This window comes from Penaeus chinensis, chromosome 14, assembly GCF_019202785.1.
Source record: "Penaeus chinensis breed Huanghai No. 1 chromosome 14, ASM1920278v2, whole genome shotgun sequence".
Classification (NCBI taxonomy): domain Eukaryota; kingdom Metazoa; phylum Arthropoda; class Malacostraca; order Decapoda; family Penaeidae; genus Penaeus; species Penaeus chinensis.
Window position 1 is genome coordinate 22667788 of NC_061832.1, and position 15000 is coordinate 22682787.

General features: G+C 47.8%; 1 protein-coding gene across 1 annotated transcript in view; it reads left to right on the plus strand.

Annotated features, from left to right (window-relative positions):
- The first annotated feature begins 1496 nt into the window (after positions 1-1496).
- LOC125032134 (vegetative cell wall protein gp1-like) overlaps positions 1497-15000 on the plus strand; it is a 24365-nt gene continuing 10861 nt past the window's right edge. The window contains 1 exon segment of the mRNA XM_047623165.1: positions 1497-2228. Within this exon segment, the coding sequence (XP_047479121.1) occupies positions 2224-2228 (5 nt within the window). The 5' untranslated portion in view covers positions 1497-2223.

The window sequence follows — 15000 nt, forward strand, 5'->3', positions numbered from 1 at the left end:
CATTATTATCGTCATCATCATAAATGTCATTATCATAAATTCGTCATCATAAATGTCATTATCATAATATCATTATTCAAATTGTCAATGCCATAATCAGCATTGTGTTTTCATGTTTTTGTTCTTATTGACGCGTTACAGAGAGGCATTACATGATAATTGAGGGTCGTCGATAAATCACAGCTTAAACCAGGTAACAACAATTGGGTCCCACAGCCTGATGCTAAAATTCAAGCGAAAAAACATTTATCGAGGAATGCGTCCGGAAAAAAAAATTGGTATATATAGCCTATCGCAAAAAAAAAGGTTTACCAACGGAATAGCTATCGGTTTTACACACAAAAGGAGAATGTTTGCCACGAATAACAAAATGTACTTAATCGTAATGAAGTTACGTTAAGGACTGATTTGTGGTTCGATTTTTTCTTCAATACGGCCGCTAGTTGCACATCCACATACGCCAGATATAAATAGAATACAGACCGTGAACTGCCTCTCTCTCTCCCTCGCGTCATATGCGTGAAAACTCTAAGCAATGTTCACACCTTACTCAAAAAAAATAAGCAATTCTCCTAAGTCCTTTAAACCGAACATCAAAACCTCAGGCAACATCAAACGAAAAAACGACCACCTAGATAACGAAAGAGGAAGTGACGTGGACGGAATCACGAGTGTGTAGGCGAGGGCTGCTGGACCCGAGGCGCGCGGCCCCCGTTTGCCAAAAGCTATCGGCGCTGAAGACCCGAGCGCAAGGTTCTTCGGTCTTCGGAAGTCGCTTCGTTTTCTCTGCTACTGTTGTACTTTTTTTCTCTCTCTTTCTGTGTCTTCTTTACGTTCATTATGTGTTGCTTTGAATGTGTTATTTATCTTTTATATTTTCTTAATTTGTATTTTTTTAATTGTATTTCATGGATGTAAGATGCTTTTTTTCATACGAATTGGGAATTGGGCCGTTTAGTCTACTTTCATTTGTTTCTTTGTTTTTCATATACAAAAGTAGAAGTGTGGGGAATATTTTGGTGATTCGTGGACAGATTCGTAATTCGATTAACAAATGTTCGCTATATCGGTTTCCGTTTCCTTCTTTTATGCAATCTCTACCAGAGCTGCACATGTCTTGTGCGGACACGCCATAGGAACGACAAAAACACACTCATGGGTACCCAAATCTACGCGGGCACACAAAAAAAATCGCTCTCCCTTAACTATCTACAAGAAATCCCGCAGGACAGAAATCAGAACACCTTCCGAATACACAGATGTAATCACCCCCCCCCCCCTCCCTCTCCCCCCTCCACCCCAGCGCATCAACACGCAGAGGTTCATATACTCGACGCGAGCGAGCGAACTGACGAACGCACACGCACACACACCTACCTCAGCCTCCTCCCGCACATAGACACATACACACACACGCACACACAAAAGCACACACACATTCAGTCCAGCGCGCCACCACGCAGCCCTCAACCAGCCAGTCAGTTCTCTCTCAGACCTTGCGACGGGCGGACGTATCTCGCGTCGCTCTCGTCAGCTGGTCACTGGCCACTCCGTCCGCCATTGATGAAAAGGAATTGATTGTTCTTTTAACGACTCCTGTGCCCTTATTGTGATTGACGAACGAGTGCATGGTGTATTGGAGCATCTGGAAATTATATTTGTCTCAAGCTGGATTACCTGTTATATGAAGCAGATTCATTCATTTGTGATAACCGTGTGACGTGATTTCGTCCGGAAAGTAAACCACCAGTGCCAACGGTCCGGGTCATTCGCTGACGTCCAGAAAATGCAAGCGACGGATCTGAGCGTCAGTGTGTGAGGATCGTAACAGTTGTGATACGTTTCTACGTCGCCGTGCAGTGGACCCACAATATTATTTCTTATTGAGTGACGCAACCCTCGCCAGGGAAACAAAATCGCAACAAGGAAAACGAATGTATTATCTTTCTACTACTTAAGTGATAATCTGAAGGATATTAAAACTGCCGAGAAAATAATTCCGGTGTCAGCGCCATCGGCTCTCTGTCGCCCTTCTCCCGACACCACTATTTTCCCGTCAGTGTTGGAAGACGGTGGGAAGCCCCTGACACCTGCACGTGCGGTGTGCCACCACATGTCCCAGGAATTGTCTTGAGATTATGGTGTCCCTTAGTGCACCCTGGCCGTCCCTGGGGCTGCTTTTAGGGCCCGAGGACCTTCTCTGCTGACCTGCCACCAACAACAATGAGGTAAGTTGTGTCTCGGCGCCACTGTAAACAGAGACGATTTTTTTCCTCTAGGAGAATGTTTGATGCATGTGTGTTTTATTCCTTATTTTCTCCTGTTTACTCTTTTGTCGATTTCCATCCCTTTTCGTAAGTGGGATAGCAAAAGTCAGTAACAAATGTCGAACAAGGCTTCCGCTCTTTCTCCTAGAACTAGAATTATCCACGAATTAAAGTCGCATCCATTATTGAATGCAATAAATAGTACCCTCGGCTGGTAACGATCACACGACACCCATCGCCAATTCCCTCCGACAGCGCGAAATCATCCCAGTGCTTAAGGCCAAGGGGCTGTATCGAAATGACTGCCACTTATAATAGAGGGTTTGTGGGTTCGCTGTGACATCCGGGAATGGAGTGTCCAGGAATTATGTCTTCGTGTGTGACTGACGGACTGTGTGATGAAGAACATGAATACAGTGCGGTTAAGGGCCGTGTATGTTTTGCGAGTCCGCTCTTGTGATTATGAATTGTGCTGTTTTATAGTGTGTTTATGATGGTGTAAGTCCGGTCGGTTCTCGGTCCGTGATTATGATGGAATGGTTATAGAGAAATTGTGTTGATAATGACCGCTCGTTAAAATATTGTAAATTGACACTCAGTGTATTCTCCGCAACTCGTATGTTTTTTTTCTAATACTTTGAAAATGGAAAAAAAAAATGAAATTGAGAAGCATAACGGATAAATAAAGTTGAAAAGGGGGAAAAACGAGGAGAAAACAGAGCAAAATGTCTTTTTTATTGTGTTTCACGCTTCACTTCCCCTGTTCAAGATGCATACTGCACTCTGCACAGGCATGTAGGAACAGTCTCTGTAGATTCAATAAATACGTACAGATACCTCGGCTGAAATAATCAGGCGAAAATTCTTTATGTAGTACAATCGTGTATATATGTACATGCTTATTAAATCAGTAAATCATGACTAAATAATCTTTTGATTTCTTCAGTGTGGTCCTAACCTGTTACTGCGTCATTGCATTTACAAACTAAACCAACTAAAGCAAGCCATTAAAACGATGAGATAGGCGACGGGGAAGTTTTTAGGAGCGAAAATCGATTCAAAGAGTCGCGTGTGACGGCCATTCACAGAACACATAAATCAGTTAGGCGAGGGAGTCGTTTGACAAGAGCAAGACACCTAGAAGTGGTAACTTAAAACTTGTCGTTCGTTACCGATATTCTATATTAAAGAGGGGGGGACATTAGATAAGAAGAAATAAATGAATGAATAAATAGTTTTAGTGTTTAGTGTTTGAGTTTTACATCTCGCGAGCCAGAGGTACATTAAATATTCTCTGTTCAAATAATGTGATAAGTGATTAATAAATAATGATTTGATAAATAGATCTACATCGAAGAGAGTGTCTTAGGTGAAAATGGGAGACTGGGAGATGAGAGAGAGAGAGAAGAGAGAGAGAGAGAGAGAGAGAGAGAGAGAGAGAGAGAGAGAGAGAGAGAGAGAGAGAGAGAGAGAGAATGACAGACAGAGACAGGGAGAGAGATGAATAACGGATGAGTTTTGTGAGCCGCACATGAGGACCAATTTTGTCAGGTGAGCAGAGGGCGGCTGAAAACACCGTACGTAATCTCGAGGTGGAAATGGGCGGGGAAGGCGGCGTGGGCGGTGGAGAATGGAGGGACGGGAACGACCAGAACATTGCATAAGCCCCCGAGTCGTAATGCGATGTGGTAGAAGTACGCAACTAAGAGAGATAGGCCTAGAGGGAGAGAGAGAGAGAGAGAGAGAGAGAGAGAGAGAGAGAGAGAGAGAGAGAGAGAGAGAGAGAGAGAGAGAGAGAGAGAGAGAGGGGGGGGGGGGGGGGGAGGGGGGGGGGAGAGAGAGACAGACAGAGGGAGGAGAGCGAGAGAGACAGATATAGAAAGGGAGACAGACATACATACATACAGAGAGAGAGATAGAGATAGAGAGACAGAGAGGGAGAGGGAGAAAGGAAAATCAGAGACAGAAGCTTTAGCAGGGACTGATGTTCAAGCAGGTGGCGAGGTCGCAATCCCGAACAGCAGGTGTATGTATAGTCGAAGAGACAGTAGAAAAAAAAAGAGTTATTTTTAAGTCAATTTTACGTTGTAGATGTTTTGATGTCGGTATATAACTTAAATGTATTTTTAGGGATCTCAAATGGGTCGTGCATATTTCTTTTTTTTATTGTTATTGTTATTATTGACTATCAATGTGTACAGTGCACATAGTAAACGGAATCCTTGTTCGAAAACTTACACATTCGGTATAATTACTTAAAAGCGTTTTTATTTTTCACTGATCATGATTCGTTCATAAAATTGTTATTAATATCTGTATTATTATCATATTATTAACACCATCATCACCACCACAACCATAACTATCATCATCGTCATCGCCATCATCATCATCATCATCATCATCATCATCATCATCATCATCATCATCATCATCATCATCATCATCATCATCATCATCATCATCATCATCATCACCACCATCATCACCATCACCATTACCATCATCGTCATAATCATCATCATCAATTTTTATCAGAATCATTCATTGTAAATTCGAACGATGTAGCCCACGCGAAAAATAATCATGAAATACGCAGAATACTACAGTCATCTTTATCTACTTAATGAATTACCTATTTATTATAACTGATTCCTTCAATGCCATCATTATCGTTATACGGGGGAGCAAGCATAATGTTTTCCATAGATAATATATGCAAATGCTCTAGACCTTCTCAGATATGCTAATCACTCCACATCGACGGTACTTTTTAATTACCCCAATGCTAATTATCCCAAACAGATCATTAGTTAATCACTGCTTCATCACACCAAAGCGAAACATACATTGCAATTGCAAAATCAATGACGGTGATGAATGGTAATAATGATGATAGTGATAATTATGACCGTGATGAATGGTAATAATGATGATAGTGATAATTATGACCGTGATAATAACGACAATGACGTATTATCACAAACGGTGACTTTGATCGATTTAATTCGATTACGGCAATGGTGATAATGATCTTTAGAGTGATGCAATGACGGGGACAATTAATTATGGCTGGCGCTGATGGAGTTAATGACAGGGCTTGTGGCGGCGAGGGCAGGCCAGGTGGCGGAGGGAGGCAGAGTCGTCGAGGAGGAAGGAGGGATAGGCTGGAAGAGAGGAGCAGGGAGGAGGAGGAGGAGGTAAGAGAGGAGGAGGAAGGAGGAGATGGAGAGAGGAGAATGGAGGAGGAGTGCGGTCGAGGAGGAGGAGGAGGAGGAGGAGGAGGAGGGGAGGAGGCGGGAGGAAGAGAATAGGATAGAGGAAGAGGAAGAGGAGTAGGAGTGAGGAGGAGGAGAGGGAGGAGGAGGAGGAGAGAGGAGAGAGGAGGAAAGTGAGGAGTAAGAAGAGGAGGAGGGAGGAGGAGAGGAGGAGGGAGGAGGAGGAAGAAATGAGGAGAGGAAAGAGGAAGGGAGGAGGAGGAGGAGGAGGAGGAGGAGGAGGAGGGAGGAGGAAGGAAGGAAGGAGAGGAGAGAGAGGAAGTGGAAGAGGAAGAAGAGGAGGAGAGGTGAGGGGAGGAGGAGGTGAGAGACACGGAAGGAAGGGAGAAAGAAGGGTAGGAGGGAGGCGAAGAGAAAGGAAAAAAATAAAGAGTGGGGGAAGAGAACGAGGCGAGAACCAGGTAGGTAGGTAAGGAAATGGAGAAAAAATGTGATAGACAAAGGAAAGAGAGGAGTTTAAAATAGGAATAAGGAAGGGAAGGAAGAGGAAACAGAGAAGAGGAAAAGAAATAGAGAGAAGAAAAGGGAAGCAGGGAAGTCGACTGAGACCGGAGAGGTGAACGAAAGAGAGAAAAGTAGGGAACGAGAAGAAGAGTAACGGCGATAAAGAGGCGATAATAGAAGAACTCAATCCGCGAGAAAATACGATAATGAATGAAGAGGAAGAAGGGAAGGAAAAAGTAGAAGGAGGAAGCTACAGGAAGTTAGCTAGGGAGTCGGCCCTGATAAAATGGCTTGGTCGCTGCCCTTGCTTGTACTCAGGGACAACTTACTGTAGGGATGACCCCCCGCTCTCTCTATCTCTCTCTCTCTCTCTCTCTCTCTCTTCTCTCTCTGAATCTCCGTCTCTCTTCACTCTCTCTCTTCTCTCTCCTCTTTCTCTCTCTCTCTTCTCTCTCCTCTCTCTCGTCTCTCTCTCGCTCTCTCTCTCATCTCAGTCTCTCCCTCTCTCTTTCTTTCTTTCTCTTTCTCTCTTTCTCTATATCTGTCTATCCATCTATCTCTCCCTCCCTCTCTCTCTATCTATCTATCTGTTTATATTTATCTTTCTATATGTCTGTCTTTATATATATATATCCATCCATGCGGTCTGTCGTTCTGACTTGCTACTATTTATCTCTCTCTCTCTCCGCTCTCCTCTCTCTTCTCTCTCTGTCTGTCTCTTTTTCCCTACTCCACAGTGGTGTTTCTCTACGCTCTAGCATCTGTCTGTTCTATCAAATTTCTACTGATTTAAGGCTACTTACCTACCACTTCCCACCCCGCTCCCCACCCCGTCCACCATCCACCAAAACACTCTGCCTCCCTAAACAAATACCAGCCTACCCACCTGCCCCCCCAGCGATCATCACCGCCCACTACGCGACCTACCACCTCGACACCAACTCCCCCAACCCCCAACCCTACCATTCCACTACAACCACCCTACCCCCCTGACCTCTACCACTCCCACCCCCCCAGCCACCTCTACCTCCCCCTTATTCATAACCACCAACTCGTACCCCCACTAACCCACCCCCAACCCCCACCATCACACCATCACGAACCTATACCCCTACCACCCCCCCCGCACCAATACTAGACCTAACCACCTACCCTACCCAAACCCCTACCACCCCCCACCAAATCATACGCGTGCACCCACCCCCCTACCCCCCTAAGTACCCCCCGACCACCCCAACCACCACCGGCAACCTACCCCACCACATACACCAGACATACCCCCTCACACCCCCAAAATTGCCACACCATATTAACCTCCTCCCCTCCCTCTCATCCTCTACCCCCCTCCACCCCTACCCCCGCCACCACTACCACCCTCCTACCCACAACCCATTAACCACGGGGTGGGGGGCCACCCCCTACACACCCGTTACCTACCGCACCCCCTCCTCCCCTACCTCCCTCCCTCCCATCCCTCGCCGCACCTCCCACCCTCCTATCCCATCCTAACTAACCTACCATCCCTCCCTCCCCACCTCCCTCCCTCCCTCCCTCCCTCCGCGACCTACCTACCTACCGTACCTACCACTACCTACCTACCTCCCTCCCTACCTTTCCCCTCTCCACCAACACTATATCCCTCCCCCCCCCACGCGCCAGCCCGTGATCAATCCCGTAGGACATCATCGGCCGAGGGAAGGTGGGTGGGAGTGTGGGGGGGGATTCCACATTCCTGCCGTGGGGCGCTCGGGTTCCCCTCAAAGGTGTCAGGTGCCTTATAACCTTCTTCGAGGTTTCTAGGTTCCTTTGGCTGGATCTTGCAGGCCTGCTTTGTCAGGATTGCAAGAAGAACTGTTGTAAGAATGGTAGTAAGTTTTTTTTTCTTCTATCTTTCTTTCTTTTTTTCTCTCTCTCTCTTAGTCGCTCTATTCTCTTCTCTCTCTCTCTCTCTCTCAATCCGGTCCCCTTCTCTCCATCGTCGTCTTCTATCTCTCGTCTCTCTCTCTCTTCCTTCCTCTTTATCTCTCTTCTCTCTCGGACGATGGGGGGGGGGGGGGGGGGTCGGCGTTAATGGTGTGGATTGTAATTGAAATTGTCAGAATGCATTTTTTTTTGTTTTTTGTTTTTTTGGTTTTGTTCTTGTAGCTAGAAATACTTATACTACATGTTAATACCACCTGTTTGCTCTGGAAAGTTTGGTATTTCATGATCTGAAACGTAATATTTCAGAGATTATAGCACCACTGACTTCCATTTCCCAGAGGGCTTCAGGTGGTTCCGCCGCCAAGTGGGGAGGGAGGGGGGTGGAAAGCCTGGTGGGGGGGTGGGGTGGAGGGGGTAAGCGAAGGGGTGGGTCATCGAGAGGGTCGAGAGGGTAGGGTATAGGAGGGGGAGGGGGTAGGGTATAGGAGGGGGAGAGGGTAGGGTATAAGAGGGGGTAGGGGTAGGTAATAAAGGGGGAGGTTAGGGTATAGGAGGGGGGGGGGTCGAATCTCGCCGTCACCCCCGCCATGAGGACGCCATGCTGTCGTTACGCTTACACGCCACGTAACATCTCAGATATGCGGGTACCGGTATACACGCGCGCGCACACACGCACACACGCACGCACGCACACACTCACTCACTCGCTCACTCGCTCACTCGCTCACTCCTCACCCCACTCACACATCACTACTCACCCTCTCTCTCTTTTCTCTCTCTCTCTCTCTCGTCTCTCTCATCCCCTCCCCCTCCCTCTCTCTCTCCCTCTCCTCCCTCCCTCCCTCCCTCTCTCTCTCTCTCTCTTCCTCTCTCTTCTCTCGTCCCCTCTCTCTCCCCTCTCTCTACTCCCCCTCTCCCCCTCTCTCTCTCCCCCATCCTCCCTACCCTCCCTCCCCTCCTCTCTTCCCATCTCTCTCACTCTCCTCTCTCGTCTCCTCTCTCTCTCTCTCTCATATATATATATTATATAATATAATATATATATATTAATTATAATTCAGCCTTCTCGCATCGCCATCCCGCCCGCCGAGCCGCATCTAAAGCTAGACCCAGTCCTCTCTCTTCTCTGCCGCCAGAGGACGCTCAGCCTCAAGTCAAGAGGCGGAGGACAGCTGGTGGTTCAAAAAAGGTGTCACGAGCAGAGAGACACGTCGAATCAATCACCTGTTTTCATGACAGGGGAAGGGGGATGGGGGGGTAGAGGGGGATTGGTCAGAGGAAGGGATTGGGTTTGGGGTGGGGGATGGGGAGGGGTGGTAGGGGGAGGATAGAGGGGATTGGGTAAGGGGAGGGATGGGAGGTAGAGGGAGGGAGATAGGGTTAGGGAAGGGGGTCGAGGGGTGGGTACTAGGTGTTGGGGAAGGGGCATAGAGGTGGGGGGTCGGGTGTTACGTGGTGGGGGTAGGACCATATCTGCCATTTATAGAAACCAACGGAGGCTGGGAGGGCGGGGGAGGGGAGGGTATGGGCGATGGTAGAGGCCTGTAACCCCCCCCCCTCCCATCCCACTCACGCCTCGTAAACTCTCCATTAAGTCCATTGTCTAGAGAAGAAAAAAAAAAAATTCAGATGAAGAGGTAATATACATCATATTAACTTTCAACTTCCCTTCCTCTCCCCCTCTTCTCCCCTTCCCCCACTTCTACTTCCCCTCCTCCCCTCTTCTTTCCTCCTATTTTCTCTCCTTCTCCCCTTCCGCCACTTCCTCCTCCGTTCTCTCCCTCTTCTTTCCTCCTACTTTCTCTTCCTCTTCACCCCTCCCCCCCACTTCCTCCTCCTCTCCCCACCCCTCTTCTCCCTCCCTCCCCCCTTCCTCCTCCCCCTCCCTTCGACTCGTCTCTTGATAATTGACTCCTTTCAAAAAGACACTGTACCAAAAGAAAAAAAAAATCGAAATGTAAAATAATTTCGTAATGGATTCTGAAAGGACTGACGGCCACGCTGCGCATCGTCTTGTTCGGATGAGTGAACAGCGCCAGTCTGGGAGAGGGTGGGGGGTGGGGGGTGGGGTGCAGGGGGTGGGTGTGGGGGGGTACAGGGGGGGTGGAGGGGGGTGTAGGGGGTTTTCTGTGTCAGGGAACGGCACGGCGGAAGGGTTCGAGATGGATTTTAATGTTTAATTCTTTAAATACGTGTTCTTTTCAGTTAGTTTCTTGGTTCGTATTCCTTGTTGATCTGTTAATGTGTTATTATTTCGTGTGTGTGTGTGTGTGTGTGTGTGTGTGTGTGTGTGTGTATGTATGTATGTATGTGATTTTTGTAATGTGTTTAAGCCTCATTCCGTGAATAATAGCAAAGGGAGGAAGAGGAGGAGAAAGAACAAGATAAACCTAGATGAATAAGAGGAGATGCGGAAGCGAAGAAAGACGGAGAAGGGGAAAAAGAGAAGAAAGAGAAACAGGCAAAAACGGCAGGCGTCCGGGCTCCTCCCAGGGCTGAGCAGGTGTGTCATACATGCCCGAGCGCCTGCCCATGACACCGTGCCACCTACGACACCAGCTTCAGCCTCGTCGTCGGTGTGCGAGCCATCTGTCATGCCGATTGATCTGCCGTGATTGAACCCGCTTGCCAATGGGATGCTTTCAATGAACTATGCTTGCGTATACCACTTCGTCGTTGATGCTGTTGCTTGCAGTCACGCCCTCGCCTCTGTGTTTGACTCGGCAGGTGGTACACTCCGCCCCCCCCCCCCCCCGGCACTACCCACCAGCTGGTCGTCGTCAGAGGCAGAGTGTTAATCAGGCGTCAACGGCGTGTTATCTTTAACATGATCGCGACCTGCGGCGCCGTCAGGAGGGTGGATGTTAGCACTTGCTTTCGGCTCTCGTTGCCGCATGAAGGACTCGGGAAGGGGGGGGGGGAGGATTTTTGCTTTTGGGGGTTTAATTGTTATTGTCGTTGGCCATCTCCGTCTTCGGTAAAATCATCGCAGATAAAGAGAGAGAGACAGACAGACAGATAGACAGACAGACAAAGAAAGAAAGAAAGAAAGAAAGAAAGAAAAAGAAAGAAAGAAAGAAAGAGCGAAAGAGAGAAAGAGAGAAAGAGAGAGAGAGAGAGAGAGAGAGAGAGAGAGAGAGAGAGAGAGAGAGAGAGAGAGAGAGAGAGAGAGAGATCTTCCATCTGCGAAATCTCAACGAGGATGCCGCCCGTCCTCTCTCGCCGAGGTCCCCTAATTCTCTTTCGCCTTCGGTGGCCCCATCGGCAGCCTCCCGTCAAAGGGATTCTCACTATCTCCATCAAACGCCCTCAACCTGCCTCCCCACCCCCCACCACCACCACCACCACTCCTCCCCTCTCCCTCTCTTCCCTCCTTCTTCCTTCCTCCTCTCTCCCCCCCCCCTACCACTCTCTCTCTCTCCTCCCTCCCCATCTCTCCTACCCCCCCCCCCTACCACTCTCTCTCTCCCCTCCCTCCCCATCTCTCCTGCACCCCCCTCCCCTACCACTCTCTCTCTCCCCCCCCTTCACAACCTTCTATTGCTGTCATTAATCTCTTTGTCATTCTCGTCCGCGGGTTGATAGGCCTACGTACCTATCCGTCGGGAGGCTGAGTGCGCGCCCGCTCCTCTTCAGAAATTGGATCGCAAATGTTGCTTCCCACGCACGCGATGCTCTTTCTCTCTGTCTTTCATTTTTTTTTTTTTTCTTCGTGTCTTCCTCTTTTTCTCTTTTTCTCTTTTTTTCTCTTTTTTTCTTTTTCTCTTTTTTCTTTTTCTTTTTTTCTCTATTTCTCTTTTTCTTTCTCTCTTTCTCTTCTTTCTCTCTTTCTCTCTTTCTTTCTCTCTCTTTCTCTCTCTTTCTCTCTCTCTCTCTCTCTTTCTCTCTCTCTCTCTCTCTCTCTCTCTCGCTCTCTCTCTCTCTCTTTCTCTTTCTGTAATCATGAGAAGAAAAACCTTATATTTTAATCCATTTCGATCTGAGAGGGAGAGGGGAGGAGGGGGGAAGGAGGGGGAGGGGGGAGGGGGAGTAGGGTTCATGATAGCTCTGTTAATTGTCATTGTTGAGATTAACGCAGTCTGTGGTAATGTTTATTTCATCTTAACGTTTTCTTCTTTTATTTATTATTTATTTATTATTATTATTATTATTACAGTTTATTATTATGAGGTGGGATTTTTTTCTTTGCTCGTTTATCGTGTCTGTTGTTGCTTCTTATGTCTATGTATGCCTTTCCTTTAGCCTTTTCTATTCTGCCCATCCGCTCTTCCATCTCCCCCACCCTCTTTCTCTCCTTCTTTCTCTCCTTCTCTCCCTCCTTTACGCTCTCCTTTCCTCCCTCTCTCTTTCACTCCCTCCCTCTTCCCTCCCTCCCTCCTCCTCCCCCCTCCCTCCCTCCCTCCCTCCCTCCCTTCTCTTTCCCTCCCTCCCCCTTCCCTCCCTCCTTCCCTCCTTCCCTCCTTTCTTTCCCTCCCTCCTTCCTTCCTTTCTTTCCTTCCCCTCCCTTCCCTCCCCTCCATCCCTCCATCCCTCCTTCCGTCCCTCCTTCCCTCCCTCCTTCCTTCCTTTCTTTCCCTCCCCTCCCTTCCCTCCCCTCCATCCCTCCTTCCCTCCTTCCGTCCCCCCTTCCCTCCCTCCCTTCTCTTTCCCTCCCTCCCTCCCTCCCCCTTCCGTCCCTCCCTTCCCTCCCTCCCTCCCTTCCTTCCCTCACCAAGACTCACAACGGCCAAGAAGCACAAGATCTCTGCAGAATTAACCTTTCTTTCTCCTCTGAAAGTTCGTTCGTAAGACACACGCCGATGCGTTTATTTGCATACGTCTTACGAGAGCGCTGAGTGTTTGTCTTGAGATCTCCCTCAGACCACCCCGGGTCGACCTCTCTTCTCTCTCTCTTTCTCTTTCTCTTTCTCTTTTTCTCTTTCTCTTTCTCTTTTTCTCTCTCTCTCCCTCACTCTTTTTCTTTCTCTTTCTTTTTCTCTCTCGCTTTATTTATTTATTTCTCAATATTTCTGTCTTCCTCTCTCTCTCTCTTTCTCTCTCTCTCTCTCTCTCTCTCTCTCTCTCTCTCTCTCTCTCTCTCTCTCTCTCTCTCTCTCTCTCTCTCTCTCTCTCTCTCTCTCTCACCAAGTGATGAGTCGCCAAGCGTCTTTTGTGAGTCCTTAATGCCGGCTCTCCTCAGCCCATATTTATCCCTTTCTCTTCCCCTTAAAATTCAGCCGCAGCGGATCACCCTGCGGAGCATAGATAACCCTCGTCGAAGTTATTAATAATCCCTGAGTATCGGCGGCGGCGACGCCATGAGTTAAAAAGCGCACGGGATCCCTTTTGGATTCCGACACGCAGCGACGCGACTCCTGCGCCGACCTCCCAGAGGCGAGAGAGCGCCTTGTCGGCAGGTCATTAAGCGCGAGAGAGTTCATGTTCTGCGTGTGTTATCAGCCCCGGCGCTCGCGAGAGGCGACAATGCGTTCGCGGATAATTACGCGTCGGCGTGCATACCTGAGCGCCGGATTTCGGGGCGTTCGCGTAAGTGTCAACACCCGCCTCCCGGAACTCGTTTCTCTACAGAATCCAGGGAGACTTTGGGTGGGATGAAAGTCCGTTTGTTTGTCTCGTGTCTTGCATATAAAGCTGGTAAAAAAAAAAAAAATAAACATGAATTATTCCTGGATCAACGACACAGCACCTTCCGTCGCCCCCCCCCTCCCCTCCCCCCCCCTCCCCTTCGGCTGCCTCGTGCCGGGCTGCATTTCTGAATTTTTATGGTTTACTTGTCGAGGAAGGGCGCGAAGTGGAGGCCCTTGGCTCGGGCTTCGGCTTCCGGATTTGCTTCAACGGATTCATGCTTTCAGTGCAATAGTATATACTTACATACATTCACATAGGCTATATATATATATATATATATATATATATATATATATATGCATGTATATATGTATATAATATGCATGTGTGTGTTTATATATACAAATACAAATGAAGCAGTGTACTCGCATCGGGGGAGCAGCGGGTGCACTGTTAGCGAACGGTCCCCCTTCGGCCGCAGCGAGAGTGTTCCCGACGCGTTTTCCGGCAGGATCGAGCGCGAGTTCCTTCGTGGTTGGGGTGCGGCGAGTGCGTGCGTGCGTGCGTGCGTAGACGGCCTGATTGCTACGTCATTTAACCAAACACTAGACGTGAACTGCACCTTGCGGTAGAGTTTCGGCCACTGAAGAGGATTCAACCCCTTATCTTTCCATTTTAGAAGGTTGAGTAGCCATCTCCGGACGTCTCTTGTTTTTTGTGCAGATTGTGTCAACAGTTCTAGAGTCTATACTTCTGACGTGTTTATGGTAATGGTATTGACGGAGTTTGGTCAGTTTTCCGTTTGGTTTATCACTCTTCAGACCTGTCAGTATATCTTTTTTAATATTTCTTTTCAAATAATCTATTTTACCGGTGGTGTTTTTACAAGATGGGAGGAAGATCCGAGACATTGGGTGTCGATGCGCTCTCAGAATATGATCAAGTGAATATAAATGCCACAAGAAGAGTGCAAAAAAGGATCGAATCATCTCCATACGTCCACCGGATAGTGACTCGCATGCTCGAGCAACCATCATGGGGAAATCAGGGGTCTGGGTGGAAAAGTTCCAGAAGAATTCTCTCTCTCTCTCTCTCTCTCTCTCTCTCTCTCTCTCTCTCTCTCTCTCTCTCTCTCTCTCTCTCTCTCTCTCTCTCTCTCTCTCTCGACAGAATTACCCCGTTTTGCCTATTCTTTATTTTCGTTTCTTATACCTTTTCTTTCGTTCTTGTTCTCTTCATCTTATACTTTGTCCTCTTTTCTCTCATCTTTCTCTCTTTTCTTTCACGCCCATTGAGCATTGTTTACTAATCTGTCTTATTGGTTACCTTTCTCAGGCTCTTTGTGTATTGAATGTAATCACAATATGATGTGTTTGTATATTTGATAATGTATGTGTGTTTGTTTGTGTGTGTGTGTGTGTGTGTGTGTGTGTGTGTGTGTGTGTGTGTGTGTGTGTGTGTGTGTGTGTGTGTGTGTGTGTGTGTGTGTGTGTGGTTTTAAAATGTCTTAAGAAATTTGC